At 62.7% G+C, this 21,007-nt stretch overlaps 3 protein-coding genes across 5 annotated transcripts in view; 1 reads left to right on the top strand and 2 right to left on the bottom strand.

Annotated features, from left to right (window-relative positions):
• The first annotated feature begins 1,554 nt into the window (after positions 1-1,554).
• On the top strand, positions 1,555-13,714 carry CLCN2 (chloride voltage-gated channel 2). Of its 3 annotated transcripts, XM_015638357.2 has the most exons (24): positions 1,555-1,669; positions 6,140-6,284; positions 6,730-6,861; positions 6,974-7,102; positions 7,613-7,746; positions 7,832-7,909; positions 8,019-8,097; positions 8,691-8,816; positions 8,884-8,968; positions 9,077-9,178; positions 9,263-9,347; positions 9,426-9,581; positions 9,985-10,054; positions 10,212-10,322; positions 10,540-10,753; positions 10,851-10,984; positions 11,104-11,255; positions 11,336-11,441; positions 11,509-11,582; positions 11,900-11,950; positions 12,436-12,474; positions 12,672-12,776; positions 12,849-12,935; positions 13,015-13,714. In XM_015638357.2, exons 1-24 carry the CDS (start codon positions 1,619-1,621, stop codon positions 13,219-13,221), a joined length of 2,652 nt encoding a protein of 883 aa, XP_015493843.1. In that variant the 5' UTR covers positions 1,555-1,618; the 3' UTR covers positions 13,222-13,714. The 3 variants fall into 3 exon arrangements, with proteins under 3 accessions (XP_015493843.1, XP_033372659.1, XP_015493844.1); XM_015638358.1 differs by lacking the exon at positions 11,900-11,950 and having other exon boundaries at positions 1,564-1,669; XM_033516768.1 differs by lacking the exons at positions 11,900-11,950; positions 12,436-12,474.
• On the bottom strand, positions 13,685-15,625 carry LOC107208589 (heat shock protein beta-7-like). Its single transcript, XM_015637087.2, has 3 exons — positions 15,427-15,625; positions 14,551-14,702; positions 13,685-14,021 (listed from the first exon to the last, which is right to left on the bottom strand). The coding sequence occupies exons 1-3, from the start codon at positions 15,566-15,568 to the stop codon at positions 13,836-13,838; spliced, it is 480 nt and encodes a 159-aa protein (XP_015492573.1). The 5' UTR covers positions 15,569-15,625; the 3' UTR covers positions 13,685-13,835.
• Positions 15,626-15,808: 183 nt separating this feature from the next.
• FAM131A (family with sequence similarity 131 member A) overlaps positions 15,809-21,007 on the bottom strand; it is a 6,111-nt gene continuing 912 nt past the window's right edge. The window contains exons 2-6 of the mRNA XM_015637049.2: positions 19,862-19,986; positions 18,988-19,081; positions 18,545-18,727; positions 18,190-18,318; positions 15,809-17,826 (exon numbers count right to left, since the gene is read on the bottom strand). Of these exons, the coding sequence (XP_015492535.1) occupies positions 17,384-17,826; positions 18,190-18,318; positions 18,545-18,727; positions 18,988-19,081; positions 19,862-19,986 (974 nt within the window). The 3' untranslated portion in view covers positions 15,809-17,383. The remainder of the gene's footprint in view (positions 17,827-18,189; positions 18,319-18,544; positions 18,728-18,987; positions 19,082-19,861; positions 19,987-21,007) is intronic.

Below are 21,007 nucleotides of genomic sequence, written 5' to 3'. Positions count from 1 at the left end.
ATATTGGAACAGTACCAGAGCTGTAGGGAGAGTAACACTGGGCTCTACTGGGATGGCAGTAAGGCACAGTGGCACAGCCACAACACTGTAGTGGGACAGTGTTAGCCAATACTGGGGCTGCAACCAAGGTGGCACTAGGCCAGACTGGAGTGGTGGTAGAGCCATAGAAGGATGGCACTGGGGCACACTGGGCTGGGACAGAGCCCTGCATGCTAAGCTGGGTGTCCTGCCCAGCATGCGCCCACAGCCACGCAGGCACCTGTGCCAGCAAGGTCACATCACCTGTGCTGGCCTTGCAGTGTGCTGGTGGCCCACAGCCAGGCATGCTGGTGGCAGTGGGCAGAGCATGTATCCTGGCACAGGGCTTCCCCTCCGGATGAACATCCCTGCTGCCATGGGGCAGTGCCAGGAGCTGACGAGCAAGGAGGGAGCTCCGTGCCTGGAGATACAATGAGCGAGCAACCCATTTTGTCACCTCCCTGCCTCAAACTGGTTCATGTTGGGCAATAAACCCTCCCAGACTGGCACAGGACATATCCCAGCCCCCAGCCCAGCCATCGTCACCCACCCTTGGGGGTGCCAACGTCAAACCAGAGGGTGGCACCTGGGCAGTGAGAACTAGCCCATTCCTGATCCCACAGCACCAGCCCAGCAGTGTCACAGCTCTGGCTTTCCCTGCACCCAGTTCTTGCCACAAAGGTGCAATCCTCTGCCCTGGGAAGAAGGGTGAGTGTGGCTCTGCCAGCTGCCTCGGTTGCCCCTGAGCCTGTGGTGGTGGTGAGACTGAGGTCCCGGCAGCCAGCCTGCCATGCCGGAGTGCCTTCCCCAAGGATTGCCGGTGCCAAGCTCTACCCGTGTGCCTCTTTGGAGAGGATTGAGCCTCTACTGCCCAGCAAGTTCAGCAACGAAGAGTGGAGCCCACCTCTCTCCCTGGGAGCTGACAGTCCCGGGACACTGAGCAGCATCACGGTAAGGATGAGCTCCCTGACAGCTTTGCGGTGGTGAAGTCCCTGCAGTGCCAAGGTGCTCTGCCCTCCTTGGGCATTGACAGGTGCCCCCATGCCCTTCATGACAAGAAGGCACTCTGCCCCCACCAATCTGTCCCCCAGCCAGCATGGCCATGAGCCTGGAGGTGACCATTTGCAGAGTCCCAGCACGGTCCTCCCACACCTCACCAGGGGGAACCCACAGGGGAGCAGTGCCCAGCCCCACGCCAACCCCTTATACCTGTGGGAAGAGGGGGCGACGTGTCCCGGGGGAATTTGGCCCTGGGTCACGTCACCCACGCCAGCTCTTACCCTCACCTGCACCCACTGGTTGCCCACGGGTGCCATCCCGGGCAAAGGCTACGGTGGACGGGGTCCCGCCATAGGACAGAGTTTCCGGCCGGACTCCCCTTGACCCAGCCGGGGACTGGGTGCCCAGCGCCGCCGGTGCCGGTACCGGGCGCTGCCGGTGCCGGGCGCTGCCGCCGGAGGCGGAGCGCGGCCGATCCCTCCCCCGGGCAGTGCCCCGGGCCCGCCCCGCGCGGTCCGGGAGGAGCCGCGGCCGCCGCGGGCACCGGCAGCGGCACCGGCACCGGGACGGCGCGGAGCGGAGCGGCGGCAGCGGCGGCACCATGGCCTCCGAGAGCGAGGCGCAGCGAGCGCTGCAGTATGAGCAGACCCTGGTGAGTACCGGGGGCACCGGGCGGGCACCGGGCACCGGTGTGGCACAGGACGCGACGGGGCGCGATGGAACAGCCGGGGATTTGGGGGGTCTGGGGGTGCTGCCCTGCTCAGGGAGGCAGAACTCCGCCCTGTTAGGGGTGCTGTCTCCTGTTTGGGATGTCGCCCCCAGCCCCCCCTCCAGCTGTGGAGGAGCCTAGCTGAGCCCCCACCCCCAGGGCAGGACTTCGGCACACACCTCACCAGCCCCTGGCAACACCCCTCCTCACTGCGAAGGGATGCCCACCCTGTGGGAGCTCCCAGAGGCGCCAGCCGGGCACGCTTCTCTCCCCCACACGGCGTGTCCCCGGCCCTCTGCCCCCAAGATAAGGTATCTCCCCCGCCTGCAACCTTAGCCCCATGTTTACAACTCCTTTTCCTCAGAGGCCTCCCCACTGGCACCAGGGTGTCCGATTGTCCTGGGCTGTCCTCCTTCCCCGCTGCGTCCTCAGTCACTACGCTGCTCTCCGCTGCCCACGGCCCTCAAACATCACGGGCAAAGGTGCTTTTCCCCAGCCTCTGCTTGGGACGGTGCCCAAGGCGGACGGTACTTTGCCCTGGCATTTGGACAGGCAGGGCCAGGGAGGTGCGCAGGGAAGCAGGGACTGCGTGGCCACACAGTTGTCGTGCCCACGGCTGCCCAAGAGAGTCTGAGCCGGTTTCTGTGCGCGAAGCCGGCCCTGCTGAGCCTTACCCACCCAGCATGGGCTCACGGGGAAGCATCAGGGCACTGCTGCTCTGTGTACCCTCATCTCGCCTTTCCCAGCGCCCAAACCGTTCTTCTGGTGCTGCCCCTCGGTGCTCAGCCCAAGCTGCCCCTGTGCCGCTGTCAGGTGGCTGCAGGACACCAGCTGGCCATGGGAGCCCCGGCTGCGCCGTCATCTCCACGACCTTATTGACCCCACACTCCTTCCCGGCAGGGCTGAGTCAGGGAGCAGTCGGGGGCAGGAACAGGGGTGAGCTGTGGCCGTGCCTCTCCCTGCCGCCAGCTCCGGACGGGCCCCCCTGGGCGCCCTGGTCACGGTGGGTGAGCAGAGAGGCCATCCCAGCCGGGCACCGCGGGGCGGAGGAGCCTGCGGGCAGGCATGAGGGGAGAGGCAGGCTGGGCTGGCATCAGGGCAGCCATGCTCGGCACCAGCAGACTTTGCCCTCCTTCTCTTTGGGCAGGATAGCACCCACGTCCTGAGTGCTCCGTGGTGCCCATCCCCATGGCCTCTGGGCTCAGAGAGGCTCATGGAAGTGCCTGGGGATGCTGGGTGAGGCTGGGTGTGGGCTCCTGTCCCATAGCCTCACACCTGCGTTTCGGGAGCTGCCTGGGCACGTGTTGGGCAGGAGGCGTGCCCAGCCCTCCCCGGTGCATCTAAGCCACCACTAGCTCCTGCCAGCACCTGCCAGGAGGGTCAGGATCCAGCTGGAGCCTGGCATGGGCTGGTCTGAGCTGGGCAGCCCGGGGACAGCTCTTGCTGCTTGTACCCACAGACAGGCCATCACAGCCAGGCTGCAGGGTTATGCCAACCATGTCCAAAGGCCTGTGTCCCTGCTCCATGCCCTTCCTCTCCCCAGATTTCAACAGCCCTGGGATGCCATGGGTCTTGGGACCCCAGACCTAAAGGTCTCCCCAGGTATCCCACCCTGGGGTCTCCATACTGAAGAGGTGTCTGTGGGAACCCATGGCATGCCAAGGGTGCTGGGGTGCACATCAGCCTCAGTGCCCCCCACATGCCAGGCTCTTGTGGCAGGGAGCAACGGGCCCCATGGGGGGGATTAAGCTTGACAAACTGCCCTTGTTCATTGCAGAGCTGCTCAGGGTGATTAGAGGCTGGCTAAGACGGGCAGCGTGACACACACCCCCTGGCCCCTGCCTGCCTGCTGCCAGCCCAGAGGAACCCACAAACCCTTGCCTTTAAATATCTCCCCTAAGGGAAATTTGGGGGGGAAGGTTGGCTGGTATTGGCCATGAGGAGGTGGGCACCACTCCCAAGCAAGCTCAGTGCTGTGGGACAGGCTGGCACAGGGACACGGCAGCACCAGATGCCAGTTCCCCTCCCAGGCACAGCATCGCCCAGGCACTGCAGGCACCATGGGCTGGCAGTGCCCAAGGGGCTGTGGCACAGCCAGTGCCTGCAGCGCCCGAGCCCAGGACCAACACAGTGGCCTTGGCCCGTGCCCGTGTCCCCGAGTGCCCCCCACCAGCCCCCCCTGTGCCCGCTCCCTGCCCGCCCGGCACTGTGATTGTTCAGCTGCTTCACGGCAGAGGCCGGAGTCCCGGGGCTGTTTGTGTTTCAAAAGGCCTTTGTGGAAAAATAACCCAAGCAGAGGAGGAGGAGGAGGAGGAAGGAGAGAGCCCACCGCTGGCCTTCACAGCCATGCTAGGGCTGTGGGCACAGTAGCTGTGGCTGCTCAGCACTGGACACCCGTGGGGGTCCCATGTCCTGCTTGTGGGGCTGTGGCATGGGGCAGAGGGGTGGCATTGGGTGGCACAGGGTGGCAGGTGGCAGCAGGGTGGCATGGTCCTTTCGCTTGCATCCCTGTTGTTACAAGTGGGGTTGGCTCCAAAGTGGGGCAGAGGGAGAGCAAATCCCACCACCATCAATCAGGCTGGAGCCCCTGGGACTGCACACCCCACTGTGTGCCCCAACACCTGGAGGGGTACTGTGGCAGCCCCTGGCACAGCCCCAAGAGGTAGACACAGAGCTGGTTTGGGAGGCATTCAGCCTGGGGGTGCTTCCATCTTGGTTTGGGCTGGCCGTGGGTCAGCAGTGGGGCCAGGCAGGCAAGTGCTTGGCAGAGTGACAGCACTCCTGGGGTGCCGGCCCATTTCATCTTCCAGAGCAAACAAGCTTTTTCTGAAGGGAGCCTTTGAAATCAAGACCCCATGCGGGGCCAGGGTCGTCGTCTGGCAGCCGATGCTGGATTTGGCCCCTCAAGGTGGTCGTGCCTTTCCCCCCAGCTCTTTTCCACAGGGCAAGGAGCCACTGAGACCATGCTGAGCAGGAGTTTGGGGGAAAATCCATGCTAGGACAGGGTCAGCAATGGAACTTAGTTCACCCTCTTCTCCCTGCCTACTTCCCCACCCTCCCTCCCACTGCTGGGCACAACCCGGGTATTAGACAGCAGGGAATCCACCCGGCGCCACTCTGACTGCTTTCTGCTCTCTACCAAAGGGACCTGGGCAGGAGTGCTGCCCCGTGAGAAGCGCACCTTCATGACATCCCCACAGGGAGTTGTCATGTGCCAGCAGGCCAGGGGGCTCTGAACGGTACCTGGGCATCAGGGTGGGCACTGCCGCCAGCAGCCGGGGCTGGGCTGCCCACGTGCCGAGCACGGTGCCCACCCGTGGCGCTGCCCCTCTGCCGGGCGCTGGCACGGGCCGTGCCGGGGAGGAGGGCGGCTGTGCCCCGGCTGGGCAGCCACGCGCTGCGCTGGCACGGCACGGCGGGTGGGCACGCCATCAGCATGGGGCTCACGTTGTCCCGATGTGGGAGCCTGGCAGGGCCCCCACCGTCCTGAAGCCTTCCTTTGTGCCGGGCCAACCTCTGGCGCTTGGCATTCAGGTCGTGCGGGGGGGAGTGAGGCGGAAACCAAGCAACCGAGTCCTTGGCAGTGCCCGCCAGCACGGGACAAATGCCCCTGGCTCAGTGGGAAGGACGGGCACAAAGACCTCCTGGCCAGCATGAGGGGCACTGCCAGGGCCACCTCCTGCCGGTTCCAGGCCACGTGCCACAGCCAGGCAGGAGGCACCCAAGGAAAAGGGGGTGATCCCTATGTGGGCACAGAGTCACTCACACCCCTTTAATCCCTAAACCCCCTCTTCACAGCCCAGGGACCACCCTGAGCTTGATGTGGTGCTCCCCCTCTCCTGGAACTGGGGGTACATCCTGTCCCTCACTGTCCTCTTGCCTCCCTGCTGCCAGCTGAGACCAGCCAACTCATGTCACATATGACCAGCCAAGGCTGCTTTTGGAGGGGGCATCCCAGCCTTGCTCTTAGCAAAGTCAGGGTGTGGTGCCTGCAGAGTGCCAGCACAACCCCAATACCAGCCCTCAGAGAGTCTCCTGGCCAAGCTGGCCATGCTCCCATCACTGGAGGCCCTTCCCCTCCCTCCAGCAGCCCAGTCCGGTGCCTGGGGCACCTGGGCAGGGCTGGAGACTGGTACTGACGTTTCAGCTGCCTGCTTTGGGCATGTGGGCAAAACAATCACTCACCATCGATCCACACTTGCCTTATCTGCCTGGCTTCTTCCCACGCCCTGGAGGGCAGCCGGGCACTCCCACAGGGGCCTCCACACCTTTGCCTCGGGATGCCATGCCTATTCCCTCACCTGGCAGGCCATGCCAGTATGCCAACTGCTCCCCTGACTCAGTTTCCCCACTTGGGTGCAGGGGTTGGGGTACCAGCTGCCCTGACACCGCTGCCTGCTCCTTCTCCCCCAGATGTATGGGCGTTACACGCAGGACTTGGGCACCTTCGCCAAGGATGAGGCAGCCCGGCTGCGGCTGCAGGAGGGGGACACGCCCCGGCCCCGCCGCCCCTCCGAGCTGCTGGAGTACACCCAGGGCCGCTGTGCCCCCTGTCGTGGTAAGAGTCACGGGTGGGCACAGCCCCACGATGGCACAGTCTGGACACGGCTGCCCATCCCACCACGGTGGTGCGGGTAGAATTTCTGTGGCTGTCATGGGACACCGGCGCCGAGGACAATGCCACCTTGCCCGCCGGGCAGCAGGGACACAATGGCCTGAAATAGCCGGGCGCGCTGCAGGGACTGGGGGGCCCCAGCCCCTCTACCTGGGGCCATGCCAGGGAGGCTGTGCTGGTGGGAGGTGCATGCCCAGTGGTGCCGTGTGTGACTGAGCAGTCAGCTGGCTGTGACAGCTGGACACATAGCAGTGCTCCAGAACCAGACAGTACCAGCTGGGTCAATGCTGCTGGTTGTGAGCCTTTCTGTTGCTGCCAGCCTGGCTCTGCCACCTCAGTGTGCCCATCCCTGGGGCATCCAGCCTTGAACCCGCCCTTGTGTCCACAGTCTGCGCCTTGCAGTGCCAGCGGTTCCTCATCTCCAAGGTGGGCGAGGACTGGGTCTTCCTCATACTGCTGGGACTGGTCATGGCACTGGTCAGCTGGGCCATGGATTTCGCCATTGCCACGTGCCTCCAAGGTAAGCGGGTATCAGTGGGTTCCTGGGGCCATGGCAGGGCAGAGTGGCCATGCCCCAGGGACATGCCATGTGCCCTGCCACCCACCACCCATCTGGCCGGCTGTTCCCACAGCTCAGAAGTGGATGTACGGGGGCCTGGACACCAACGTGCTGCTGCAGTACATGGCCTGGGTCACCTACCCCACTGTGCTCATCACCTTCTCAGCTGGCTTCACCCAGATCCTTGCCCCCCAGGCCGTGGGTAGGGCATTGAGGGTCTGCCTGCACCCTAAACAGGGTGTCCAATCCCTGGGGGTTGTGCGCTGGGAGCTGCCTGGGTGTCTTCCTGGAGGTCCTGGGAGTCTTTCTAGGGATTTGGGCTGGTCTTCAGAGGGTCTGCTGGGGACTGTGATTTGGATATCATCCTGAGCTATGGGGTTGGGGATCTCCTAAGGCCTGTGAGAGAGAGGCCTTCAGAGAGTCTCCTGTGAGTTAATGGGTGGATATCCTCCTGGGCTATGAGGCTAGGGCTAAGACCTGATCTTCAGAGGGTCTCATGGGGGCTATGAGATTGGGGTCCCCATGGGGCTATGGGTTGAGCTGTGCCTACATCATCATGGGGCTGTTCTTGCAAATTGTAAGGTGGGAAGAGATGTCGCTGGGATCTTCTTGTGGCAGTGGGGTGTGGCAGAGATTCAAGGGTTACTCCCCAGAGCCATGGGGCAGTGTCCCACTTCATGGCTATTGGTCAAGGCTGTCCCCATGTCACCAGGCTCTGGGATCCCTGAGATGAAGACAATCCTGCGGGGTGTTGTGCTGAAGGAGTACCTCACCCTCAAGACTTTTGTGGCCAAGGTGATCGGACTGACATGTGCCCTGGGCAGTGGCATGCCCCTGGGCAAGGAGGTGAGGGCAGTGCTGGGGCAGGGCGAGCAGGGGGCCAGGGAGTGACACTGAGGGCAATGTCCTCAGTCCCCTATTGTTCTCTCAGGGTCCGTTTGTCCACATCGCCAGCATGTGCGCAGCCCTGCTCAGCCGCTTCCTCTCCCTCTTTGGGGGCTTCTATGAGGTGAGCAGGGGCAGGCTGGCCCCAGGAGGATCAACCTCTGCCCACCAGCAGGTTTGGCAGTGCCTAGGGTTGGGGGGGCAGTGCCCACTCACTCCTGTCTCCCTCACAGAATGAGGCAAGAAACATTGAAATGCTGGCAGCTGCCTGCGCTGTTGGTGTTGGCTGCTGCTTCGCCGCCCCCATCGGAGGTAGGGTCACCCCGGGCCTCCCCACACCCCCTACACCTCCCGCCCAGGCAGCAGGTTCCACCTGGAGAGGCAAGCAGGACCCCCAGGACAGCTGGCATGGGAGAGGGCAGTGCTGCTCAGCAGGGAGGAGGAAGGGAGGAGCAGGCTCCATCCTCCCAGATGTGTAATGTCTGCTCTTGTCCTCTCCCTTGCCGCCCTGCGCTCCAGGGAGCTCCCCGCTCCAGTCCCGCTGAGCCCTGCCCGTAGGTTGGTGATGTGTCTGACTCTTTCCTTGCCCTTTGCCTGCTGCCCTATCTGTCTGTCTGTCTATCTGTGTGCACCCCACTCCATCCCAGTGGCACCCCTCATCCCTGTGCTACCCTCTCACTCATGCAGACTCATGCTTGGCCCGCTGTGCTGTGTCCCTTGTGCCCAGCTGGCACCAGCCACGTGCTTTGCCAGGGAAGCCCTTGAATCACCCTGTAGTGTGTCCATGGGGCAGCCAGACCTCCATGGGCTGTGCACGAGTGTGGACTCAGGGTGGGAAGCATGCCAGGCACCGGGGGCCTGCCTAGGTTTCTCCACCTCCCTTGTGCACTTTCCCCCAATGCCAGGCGTCCTGTTCAGCATCGAGGTCACCTCCACCTTCTTTGCCGTCCGCAACTACTGGCGCGGCTTCTTCGCTGCCACCTTCAGTGCCTTCATCTTCCGTGTCCTTGCTGTCTGGAACAAGGATGAAGGTACCTCAGGCAGGGTGAGGGCACAGGGGTCCCCTGCCCAGCCCTACTGACCCCCACCATCCCCCAGAGACAATCACGGCACTGTTCAAAACCCGCTTCCGCCTCGACTTCCCCTTCGACCTGCAGGAGCTGCCTGCCTTTGCCGTCATCGGGTGAGTGTGACCATCCCAGCACCCATCCTGTGGCCCCAGGGGTGGCAGTGGCAGCACTGGTGGTGCTGGTGGTGGCAGCAGGACACCTCTTCCCTTGGCTCTGCCCAGGATCGCCAGCGGCTTCGGGGGCGCACTCTTTGTCTACCTCAACCGCAAGATTGTGCAGTTCATGCGCCGCCAGAAGACCATCAACCGCTTCCTCATGAAGAAGTAGGTGCTCAGCAGTCCCCAGCAGCAGGGTGGTGGAGCTGGGACTGCACCAAAATCACCCCTTGCCCTGTGCTGCCCTGCCAGGCGCCTGCTCTTCCCTGCCCTGGTGACGCTGATCATCTCCACGCTGACCTTCCCACCCGGCTTTGGGCAGTTCATGGCTGGCCAGGTACCTGCCATTGGGGTGGCACACCAGTCCCTACCCCAGGGCCTCCACAAGCCCCAGCTGACCCCTGGCCATCAACAGCTCACCCAGAAGGACACCTTGGTGACACTCTTTGACAACCAAACATGGGCCAAGCAGGGAATTAGTGATGAGTTCGAATACTTGGGCATCCTGGAGGCCTGGCGCCATCCCCGCTCCAACGTCTTCGTCACACTTGTTGTCTTCATCCTCATGAAGGTGGGTGCCTAATTCCCCTGTCATTCCCAAGATACCACCAGGAGGTTATGGAGAAGATTTTCTGGTTGCCATCAGGGAGGTGCCATATTGTTACCAGAAAGGTGGCACCAGAAGGCACTGGGTGGCTGCTCCAGGAGTTCACCAAGGTGTTTGCTGGGTGGTGCTGGCATGCCATCAAAGAGATCTTGGCTGGGAGCCACCAGTGTGCCACCAGGGAGGTTCTGGCTGCTTGCTCCTAGGTGCCACCAGGGAGGTGCTGGCAGAGTGCCCCTGGGAGGAACCCATGCCCCATTGCAGGGTGTGGTGCCCACGTGCTGCTCCACAGCACCCAGCTGGGGGTCACAGCATGGGCAGGAGGCAGGGCTGGGTCAGGGAAGGCAACTAATGGGTGTCTTCCCCACAGTTCTGGATGTCAGCTTTGGCCACTACCATCCCAGTGCCCTGTGGAGCCTTCATGCCCGTCTTCGTCATTGGTGAGATCCTGCACGTTGTGTGAGCACAGTGGGAGGAGGGAGCCACCTCTCAGCCCACACTGGGCACCTATGGGTGCCTCCAGATGTCCCCTTCCCTGGCAGCACCAGGCAGGGGTGTGAGGCCCTGTGCCCATTCCCAGCCACTCTTTGCCTGCAGGGGCAGCCTTTGGGCGCCTGGTGGGGGAAAGCATGGCAGCCTGGTTCCCTGATGGCATCCACACTGACAGCAACATTTACCGCATCGTGCCGGGGGGCTACGCCGTGGTGGGTAAGCACCGAGCTGGAATGGGGACACCATGGTGGGCATCATTTGGAGATGCTGCCCCACAACGGAGGTGATGATCCCTGGAACTGGGAGTGATATCACCACTGGGGGTGAAGGGCCCCAGATGTGGTGGATGCCCTGGAGGGGGGAACCCCGGGTAGGGACCTAGCCTGGTGGCAATACCTGACACCCCTGCCCCGTCTCCTGGCGGTGCCCGCAGGGGCAGCCGCACTGTCGGGTGCTGTCACCCACACGGTGTCCACGGCCGTCATCGTCTTCGAGCTGACGGGGCAGATCTCGCACATCCTGCCTGTCATGATCGCTGTCATCCTGGCCAATGCTGTCGCCCAGAGCCTCCAGCCCTCCCTCTACGACAGCATCATCCGTATCAAAAAGCTTCCCTACCTCCCTGAGCTGGGCTGGGGCCACCACGAGTGAGTCTGTGTCCCCTGTCCCATCCCCAAACCCCTCACCAGGCACAAGGGGAGGGGGTGGCATTACTCTGAGGCCACTGTTCTTATCCCTGGGCAGGAAATACAACGTGCGGGTGGAGGACATCATGGTGCGGGATATCCGCTACGTCACCCTCAACTGCAAGTACCGGGACCTGCAGCAGGTCCTGCACAGCACCAAGATGAAGAACCTGCCACTGGTTGAGTCAGCTGGTGAGACACAGGCAGGGGCTCTGCCAGCATCCACAGCAGCCATGGAGCGTGCCAGGATAGGGGGTGGGTGGCAGAGGGAACATCAGGAGGTCAGTGTGGTCCCTTGCTGTGTCTGGCAGAGTCCATGATCCTGCTGGGCTCCATTGAGCGGACACAGGTGGGGGCCCTGCTCAGCAGCCAGCTCAGTCCCCAGCGCCGGCTCCTGGCACTGCGGCAGAAGGTGCTGTCCGAGGATGGGCACCGGCTCTCTGATTCCAGCATCCGCTTCCAGGTGAGGGGTGCAACCGTCCTGGGGGATGCCTGGTCAGAGTGCCCCCCACCACTGTCACCCTACCACCCCATCCCCCACAGATCAGCACAGAGACCTCCTCGGGCACTCCTGCCCGCCCCGCACTCCGCAAGCCCCTGAAGCCGGCACTGAAGCGGGTGCCCAGCAGCCCAGCCGACAGCCCCCCAGGTGAGTCTGCATGCGGCCCCCTGGTCCCCCTGTGTCCCCACCACTGACACCCCCTCTCCACCCACAGCTGGCAGCGCTGACCACAGTGGCATTGCCCTCAAGAACCTCTTCTGTGCCAACGCTGCTACAGAGCCGACCGAGGTGAGAGCCTGGCCCTGCCCATCCCTTCTCATCCCTGAATGGCCTTTCCTGGCCCTGGCCAGCCCTGCCTGTTCTTTTCACATCCCTTTCATCCCTGTTCAACCCTGCCTGTTGAACCCTACCTGGAATGTCCCTTCCCATCCCTTTCCATAATTTTCTATCCCATCCCACCCCATCCCATTTCTACCCATGCCATGCCATCTAAATCCCATCCCATCCCGTCCTGTCCCGTCCCGTCCCGTCCCGTCCCGTCCCGTCCCGTCCCATCCCATCCCATCCCATCCCATCCCCTAACTGCTGTATCTCCCACGGGCCAGGCTCAGGGCACAGCCCATCACAAGGCCAAACGCGTCCGCATTTCCATTGTGGTAAGCTGCAGCCAATCGCAGCCTGGGCACAGCTCCTTCCAGCCAATCAGAGCCTGGCAGGAGTTCTATGAACCAATCAGGGGCCTTGCAAGATTCTGCTTGGCCAATCACATTGGGTCTATATCTGTGCAGTCCCTCTTGGACAGTTACGATTCCCTCCAACCAATCCTGTGTGCATCTTCCCCATCCCAAACTTTGCCAGGAATTGGGACATGGAGCTTCCCAGCCATCACAACCACAGGATCTACCCCACTTTGCTCAGCCAATCATGGCACACCTTGCATTCTCTCTGCCAATCACAAGCTTGGCTTGTCCAACTGTGGCCAATCAGGGTGTGACCAAATGTCCTGTCAACCAATCATGCTACTTGACCTGCCCATGTGTTGCCTGCACCCTTGCTGCACCCTTGCTGCGCCCTGCCTGCAGCCCGATGCGGCTGCACCGCCTGCCACCCTCATGGCTGCTCCAACACACCTCTCTTGCAGGAGGAGATGATTCTGGGTGACAAGATGACCCCAGCAGAGGTGAGGGGTTGGGCAGAGACAGGCAGGACCCTTCTGCTCAGAGGGATCCCAGACATCCCAAAGGGGTGCCAGAACATGGGGTGGGCATGGGGAGGTAGGATTTCTCCATAAGACTGGGCGTAAGGAGGATGGGAGGGCCCTTGCTGGCACTTGTGGGGATGCCATGTCCCTTACCCTGACCAATGGCACTTCCCCAGATCCTGGAGTGGGAAGAACAGCAACTGGACCAGCTGGTGGACTTCAGCAGTGCCAAGATCGACCCTGCACCCTTCCAGCTGGTGGAGCACACCTCGCTGCACAAGGTGAGCCCACACCCCACCCCAGGCCCCCACCCACAACCCTCAGATCCTCATTACAGCCCCCTCTTCCTGCAGACCCACACCATCTTCTCTCTGTTGGGCCTGGACCATGCATTCGTCACCAGCATTGGGCGGCTGGTGGGCATGGTGTCCCTCAAGGAGGTGAGCAGGGGACAGGGAGGCTGGAGGGGCACAGAGCAGCACCTGGAGCTGTTTGCCCATGGGTTTGGGGTCCCCGCAGCTCCGCAAGGCTATCGAGGGCTCGCTGACGGGCAAGGGGGTGAAGGTGCGCCCGCCACTCGCCAGCTTCCGTGACAGCACCGCCAGCACCACTGAGGCCGACACCACCGCCCTGCGCCAGCTCTGGGATCGCCACCAGCACCACCACATGCCCCGCGAGGCTGGTCCTGGGGGCGATGATGATGACGACACCCCCAGGGGCCAGTGAGACCCTTGAGATCCACCCCCACCGTGTCCCCATAAGCCACAAGGGCTCCCTGGCTGGTGCTGGGGGATGCCCACCCTGAGCCCACTGATGCCAGGCTCAGCACAGGAGTGGGCACTGTCAGTCCAGTGCCTCTGCCCCCTTGCTGGGCTGGGGACCAGCCAAATGTCCCCCAGCCAGCCCCTACTCCCCAACTACCTGCCAGCTCTTGGGGCTTCCCACTTTGCTACCTCTGTACCCCCGAGCCCCTGGTGCCCCCAGAATGGCCACTGCCCTCACACCTTCCATGAGCACCACAATGTCCCTTCTTGGGGTGGCAGGGGCAGAGAGGGGCATCAGGTTGGGGTGTCCACGGGAACATGGGTGGGCATTGCCTCCTGTGCTCAGCACCTCATGGCTGGGAAGAGAGGGTCCTGCTGCCTCTCTGCCATGCACCTCTTCCCATGTAAATACAGAGATTTTTATATTAATTTAATAAAAGGACTTTATAAACAGACCTGAAGCACTATGGGGCTGAAGGTGGAGAGGAGCACAGCCAGTGGGCACCAGCTGAGCTTCACCACAGTGCTGGGCTTGGTATCACTCCAGGCAAGGAGGCTTTTGTCACCCAGAGCCGCTCACAGCATGGCCTCACTGCAGTACAGCAGCTGTGGGGGCTGCCCTGCAGCAGTGGCGCGGCGCTGGACAGTAATGACCAGCGTGCCAGCCTCGGTGAGGGTGCAGCTCACCGACAGTGGGTCCGTGTCTTCGGGCAGCTGGCACTTGTGCGTGAAGGTGTCACAGACAGTGCCATCCGCAGCCACCTGTGGGGAAGCAGCACCGGTGCAGTGGAACTCAGTGTGGCATGGTGAGGCCCACAGCACATTCCCAGTTACCCCAGTGCTTCTAATGGGGCAACTCCCAGTCACCCTGGCTCCAGCAGGGGGTTCAGTAGGGAAGATCCCAGTGACTCCAGGGCAATTCCCAGTTACCCCATTGCTAGCAGGAAGCAGGCCTCTGCTGCCCAAGTCTTGGCTTGTGGGGTAAATTCCAGCTACTCCAGTGCCAGCAGGGACTGTTCCCACTTGCCACCTCCAGCAGAGAAGGCAATGGAGCAGGAGTTCCCAGTTGTCCCATTCTCAGTGAGGACAGTTCCCAGTTATGCCAGTACAGAACAGGAATGAGCAGGACCTATTATCCCATCATTGGGGCACAGATCCCATTTACCCCAGTGCTAGCAAGGGCTATTCCCAGTTGCCACCCTGTCCCCACCACCTGCAGGAGGGGGTGTCATGGGACAGGACCCACACTGTGCCACAGCTGAGGGGGATGCTGCCCCCTCGGGTTCCTCACCTTTTCTGCCTGGATGGTGACATGGCAGTTGGAGGTGGTCACCACAATGTCAGGGGGCTCAAACTGGCTGACGTCGGCCACCACTTGGTAGGTGTCACCCTGGGCACGCACCCAGGTGCCCAGGCTGCAGGGGTACATGGCACCTGGGGACTCTGTGGGCATTGGAGGGCTGCTGGGCATGGGGCCACAGTGCCCAGGGGCTGGAGGACTGGGAGGTGTGGGAGAGTCTGGTGACACTAGGAGGGCTGGGGCTAGCAGGTGGCAGTGGGAGTTTGGGGACATTGAAGGTGCTGGGGAATTGCAGGGGGTACTGGGGGCCTGGAGGCACCTGAGAGCCTGGGAGATTCCAGGGGCACTAGACAACCTGAGGCACAGGAGGGTGAAGACACTGGGGATGACCACGAGAGTCAGGGGAGGGTGAGCTGGGGGGGAAGAGGACACTGGAGTTACTGGGGCTGTACAAGAAGTGGGGGCCTAGCAGGTGACATCAAAGGGTGTGAGGACAGGGGAACTGAGGACATAAGGGCAGCTGGGATGGTCTGGATTGGGGAGGAAAAGCTGTAGGGGGTTCTGGGGACAAAAGGAGGATCAAAAGGGTCTGAGGAGGGGGAGGAGACAGCGTGGTGGTCCTGGGGACAGCAGGAACGCTGGAGTTAGCAGGTGTACAAAAGCACTCGGGGAGTAAAAGCTGGAGGACAGACCAGAGAGCCATGGGGTACCCAGGGGGCAGTCAGGGCTCCTTTCTGATCCCTCCCAAGCTGAGGGGAGGGTCGTACGCTAGCCCCAGGCACAGGTGAGCTAGATAACCCCGGGGGGCATCCCCAGGGTAGCAGGGCCGCCGCTCCCTAGGGCTCCCCCACCCTCCACACCCGGTACCTGGGTACCCAAACGCCTCCTGTCCCCGTGCCCCAGAGGGTCCGTGCCGCCGGTCGCCCTCGAAGCGGGGCTCGCTGTGCCCCTGCCCGTAGGCGCTGAGGAGCTCGGCGCGGTACGTGGAGGCTGAGCTGAGCGATGCCATGGTGCCTGCTGCCCTCGCCCCCCCAAGGCCCTGCCGTGGGGAGGGTCCAGCCGCCCGCCCGCCACCACCGCTAGATGCCCATAATTAGGCACCCTGTCTGTAGGAATGCGAGATAAGGGACGAGGCCTCCGTCACCCTGTGGGGCCGCAGAAGGGGATGCATCCCTGCCATGGACGGCCTGCCACCCCCCAGCCCCCTGGGGAGGAGGTGCCCCGCACATGCAAGAAGAGGTACCCGGCGCAGTGCTCGCACAATTGACTTTATTCAAGACCTGGCAGGATGGAGGAGGGGGTGCCATGGTGTGGGCACCCCACGGATACTCCACAGGTACCGCCACAGCGGGGCGGGGGGGCTCAGGCAGCTCCCACGGATATGCACAGGCGTGCACATGCCCATGCGCTCCCAGGTGTGCACATGCACACACACACACAGAGCAAAGCCCCCCACCCATCCACAGGCAGCCTGCACCCCCCGGCCCATCCCAGTACTGTGGGGAGCATCCACTGCCCCCGGGAGCGAGCGGAAGCGGGTGGCAGGGAGCCATCAGCATGGTGTCGGGCCTGCTGGACCCTGCAGCCCCTCGGTGATGCAGGGCAGGGAGGACCAGCCCCACACCGGGCAGCCCATGGCAGGGAGGGAGAAAAGGAGCTGTGCCCGGCAGGGGTCAATGGGGGTGCTGGGGGATGCAGGGGAGCAGAGGTGCTAGGGTGCATCCCGGGACATGGGGATAGGGGACAGTGACTGGGCTGGGTGAGGAGCAGCATGCAGGGGGAGAGTGGCCCCACGAGAACACGTGCCATGCAGGAAGGGGTGCGCAAGCGTTGGCAAAAACTGGCATTCCTCCCCCAAACGACGTGCCTGGAACCCCTCACGTGGGCTTGGGGGGTTCCCCGAGGGGGGGGTGCCACCCCCAGCCAGGACGTGGGGGGGGCTGGTCGCCCTTCATGTAGGCACTTGGTTCCCTGCCAGGGGTGACTTGTGGACAGGAACATTGGTCCCACATCCTACCCCCTCTCTCCACCCTGCATTGCCACACAGCAGACTAGGGGACCCCTGGCTGGGCTGACCCCCTTGCCACAGGGCTGGACTGGGGCTGCTCTCCTGGTGGCCCAAAGCCCCCAGCCTGGGGGCCTGCACCCACCTGGTCCTGCCATCTTCCTGTGTCAGCCCCATGCACGTACAAAAGTATAGAAAGTCCCAGCACCGCAGCACATCCACAGCCCCCCAGCACCCCTGGCACCCCCACAGCACCCCTCCAGCAGCTCCATGCTCCAAGGCAGCAGTTCACAGTTTTAAACTCGGTCCAATGAAAGATGGCCAGGGAGAGAGGAGAAAAGCCCTTCCCACACCAAAACCCCCACCACCACCCTGGCTTGGGGTGGTGGAGGCACCACAGGATGATTGGAGAGTTTCAGCCATGCCATTGGGGGAGAGGGAACTGTGCCCAAAAGGGGAGCCCAGGGTGGGTTGGGGGAGAACATGCGATCAACCAGCCCCACTTATTTAGTCTTGTCAGTTTTTGGGGGCACATCTGGGCATCAGGGCAGAGGACAGACCCCCCCAAGCCCTTCCCTGCGCCCCTTCCCTGCTCTCATGCAAAAATCCAGGAGGGCAACGATGTGGCCAAGCAGGGCCGGGGCACAGTGGGGGCACACTGGCTGGGGGGGCTGCAGTGGCCCCCGGACCCCTCCTGCACCCAGATAGCGAGGGGGAGCAGTGGCAGGGCTTGTCCCTCACCCAGCATGGGGTCTGGCCAGAGGGCTTCAGCAGGGGACCTGGACCCCCACCAGGAGAGGCAGGGCACCCCAGGAGGCATCAGGGCTCTTCAGCCTCCTCCTCCTCCAGCGATGCCACCCCAGAGGAGGCGACGTCAGAGATTTTCCGGCGGAGTGGGAAGTCCTTGCTCAGCACCACCTCGTCCTCCGTGGGTGAGAGACAGGCTTCGGCGTAGGACACGGAGTAGAGGGAGTCCTGGCACCGGAGCCGTGCCAGGCCCCGCAAGGCACTTTGGCTGGCTGGGGGCGGCAGCTTGGGCAGCAGCAGGTCCTCGCCCCCCAGGGAGCCCAGCAGTTTGGCAGTGAGTTCAGAGGGGGACACCATCTCCAGGCTGCAGAGGCTGGAGCAGAGAGTCTCGGGGGAGAGGGTGTGCGAGGAGTCGCTCTCGGGCTCACAGGAGCCATGCCGCACGCCCAGTTGGCACAGGTGGCCCTGCAGCAGATCTCGCAGCAGCGCGCTGGCGGGCATCGTGCCTGTCAGCTCTGTGGAAAACCAGGATGTCTGGGTCAGTCCAGGGCTGAGGGCACCAGGGATGGCAGCTGCACCCTGCCCTGTGCCTCACAGGTTGGGAGCAGTCCCGTACCTGCTTTGCCCACAAATTGCTGCATGCATGGCACTGGTCACCAGCAAAGGAAAAGCAAAACCACAGAGGTGTTGCATTTAAGGGCTTCCCCATCCCTGGCTCAGGCGCTGTTTGCCACGGTGCCAGGCAGGGGCACTGCCCTGTATGGGAATGGCCAGGCTGGGGAATGGGCCAGGCAGCGAGCATCCCGTTCCTTTAACCCACAGTGGTGGGAAACCCACACCAGCAATGAGACAACTTGCCCACTCCCCACGGCACTTACCGGTGGGCTGGGAGCTCTCCGTGGAGGGCATGAAGTCCTCATCGTAGGACTCATCATTGGAGTCGTCCCCATCCACTGAGGACCAGGCTCGCAGCTTGGCCTCAGCGATGGCAAACTGCTCCGCCACACCTGGCACAGGACAGGCACGCATTGAACACATACAGGGAGGCACTCCCAAAATCCCACTGCCCTGGCACCTCTCTGTCCATAGTGCCAAGGGATGGATGGATGGATGGATGGATGGATGGATGGATGGATGGATGGATGGATGGACGGATGGGGACAGCCCACCCCACCACCCCTGCCCTGGGCTGCAGTGGGGACCATGCCGTCCAGCCGTGCCCACGGTGCCTACCGGCAGCGAATCGCGCCTCCTGCTCGCCCTCGCTCAGGTGGCAGTAGGAGCTGAAGGCGCTCTCCAGGGCAGAAGGTGACTCCACTGGCTTACACCAGCCCTTCCACTCAATGAGGTGGGCGACACGGCCCTGTGCCATGGCCGTTGGCTTTGTCACGTGCTCCTTCACCACCTGTGAGATGCCTATGGGATGTGCCCCAACGTCAGCGTGCTCTGAGGCACCCTAAGTTCCCACCACAGAGCCCATAACCCTGGGACCCAGCACTCCCTACCTCCAGTCCATGGGATCTGGCACCCTTATGTCCTCCTCTTGAGTGCCACCAGTAACCCCTGGGCTCCCTCAAAACTCCAGACAGGTGACACCCAGGCCCCCCACAAGAGGCCCAGACTCCTCACCTCAGGACAGCCCCCTTTCCCAGATGAGTCCCTGGGTGAACAGTTACCGTGCAGCGAGGAGCGGGCCAGGGCAGCGATCTCCTGGATGGTCAGCGCGCGCCGTGACTTGGGCAGCATCTCGACAGTGTCCTCAACATTGACCTGCCAGAGTGGCAGCATGGTCACAGCCCTAGCATCATTCCCCTTCTGGGAGCCCCATGCTCCAGAAGAGGGCTTGGCCCTGCTTGAGGCCTACCCCAGGGGGCCTGGGGTGTTTGTGCACACACACATTACAGGCATACATGTGTGCAGAGCGGTGGGCACAGCAGGGCACACTCCCACAGTGCCAGTATGCTGACGCCGTGTACACACCTGCACATGCCTGCTCAGGTCACCACACGTGCCCACACACACAGGCAGGCACTCAAATACACAAGCTGACCATAGACACACACCTGCACACTCACACACACCTGAACTCCACTTTGCACACACGTGCACCTGCACGCTTGTGTGTGCTCACTTGTGTACGTGCCCCGTGCTAGATGGTGTCACACACATGTGTGCCCTCCCCAGCTTATGCACGCACACGCACACGTGCAAGGCCACCACACCCTGGCTCCCCAGCACCTACTCCCTGGCAGCCCACACCATGCCAGGACATCCTGTTGTATGGCCCCATTGCTATCCCAGCCATGCCAGGCCCTGAGCCCATGGCCACGGGGGAAGTGATGTGGGATTTGGAGGCGCGCAACAAATTGCATTGCCATGGCAACGAGGCACCGTGGACTGATTTCTCCCAGGATACAGCCCGGCTCATGGCTGACGTCAGAGCAGCCCCGAGCCACTGAGAGCTGGCAGGGCCATGGTCAGGACGGGTGCCCCGCCATGGGGTACCAGCACATGGCTACCTCAGTCGGGCATGGCTGGGCTCGGTGGTACCTGGAGGAAGTCCTGGCTGTCGAAGGAGGCCTGGCGCACCAGCCGGGGCAGCGGGCGGGCAACACTCAGGGGTGACAGTGCCTTCACCTCCTTCCACTCCACACACAGCGTCGTGTCCACGGCCACTGCAGGAAGAGCCGAGGCCAACCTCAGCACCTCCATTTCCCCAGCAGACCTCTCTGTCCCCCACCCACTGACCCTGTGGTAGCAGCTTCTTGTCCAGTCTGAGACCAGACACAACTCGTTGCTGCGGCACTGGTGACTCATGCCCGGGCAACCCTTCCGCCTGTGTCAGCGGTAACGCGCGTCCCCAGCCTGGCACTGGGGACCAGGCGCCTGTCCCAGCTTGGCAGCTGCTGTGGGAGAGATGGACCAGGCTGGACTGTGCCAGGTGCTCGTGTATGAAGGGAGACAGCACTGGGACATATTTGCAGGAGCTGCTGCTCCTCCACTATCTCCAAAATCCCCCTCTCCTATTTCCAGCCACTGGGTCAGGAGGGAAAGAAGCAAGAAGGGATAGAGTCACTAAAAGCACCCGCACCCATCTTTTGCCGCAACAGCTTGACCTTCTGGCACTGCCACCTCAACTGGATGGGTGCCCGCACCTTCAGGCACTGACTCTCAAACACTGGGGGTCTCCTATCAATGCAGTTGCCATGAAAGGCCAGTCCCAAACAGGCCAAGACAGGGTATTCCTCAAGAGCTTAATTTCCCCTGCACCGAGGTGGGCCTGGCTGACGTAAACCAGCTGTGAGGTGGGATACAAGGAAGCTCAAAAGTGCTGCCTCCCACCCACATCTGAGGGTACACCCTGGCTTCCTTGGGAAATTGCAGAGAGGATCGCCCCCACTCCCAGCTGTGGGCAGGGGCACCCTGTGGTGACATCCTAGCAACAACACCCCCAGGGCCCCTCCAGCATGTCTGCAACACTCTCTACACTGTCCTAGCCCCCACGAACCCAGCCTCCAGAACACCCTCTGATCACAGCCCCCATCCCTCCTGCAGCACCCCCAGGACATCTGCAGCACCCCACACACTGCAGCAAACCCCAGCCTCCAACGGCCCCCCGAACAACTCTCTCACAGCTACCCCATAACCCCTCAGGGCTCTAACCAGCACCCCAGTCCCACACTCCAACCCCAGCCC

Source organism: Parus major, chromosome 9, assembly GCF_001522545.3.
Source record: "Parus major isolate Abel chromosome 9, Parus_major1.1, whole genome shotgun sequence".
Taxonomy (NCBI): domain Eukaryota; kingdom Metazoa; phylum Chordata; class Aves; order Passeriformes; family Paridae; genus Parus; species Parus major.
This window is presented reverse-complemented; position numbering and strand designations above follow the sequence as displayed.

Coding starts and splice junctions, on each gene's coding strand:
- CLCN2 (XM_015638357.2), top strand. CDS start 1,619: ATGGCCTCCGAGAGCGAGGCGCAGCGAGCGCTGCAGTATGAGCAGACC. Junction 10,055..10,211: donor CATGCCCGTCTTCGTCATTG/GTGAGATCCTGC, acceptor CTTTGCCTGCAG/GGGCAGCCTTTGGGCGCCTG. Junction 10,323..10,539: donor GGGGGGCTACGCCGTGGTGG/GTAAGCACCGAG, acceptor CGGTGCCCGCAG/GGGCAGCCGCACTGTCGGGT.
- LOC107208589 (XM_015637087.2), bottom strand. CDS start 15,568: ATGGCATCGCTCAGCTCAGCCTCCACGTACCGCGCCGAGCTCCTCAGC. Junction 14,703..15,426: donor GGAGGCGTTTGGGTACCCAG/GTACCGGGTGTG, acceptor CAATGCCCACAG/AGTCCCCAGGTGCCATGTAC. Junction 14,022..14,550: donor TCACCATCCAGGCAGAAAAG/GTGAGGAACCCG, acceptor GCTTCCCCACAG/GTGGCTGCGGATGGCACTGT.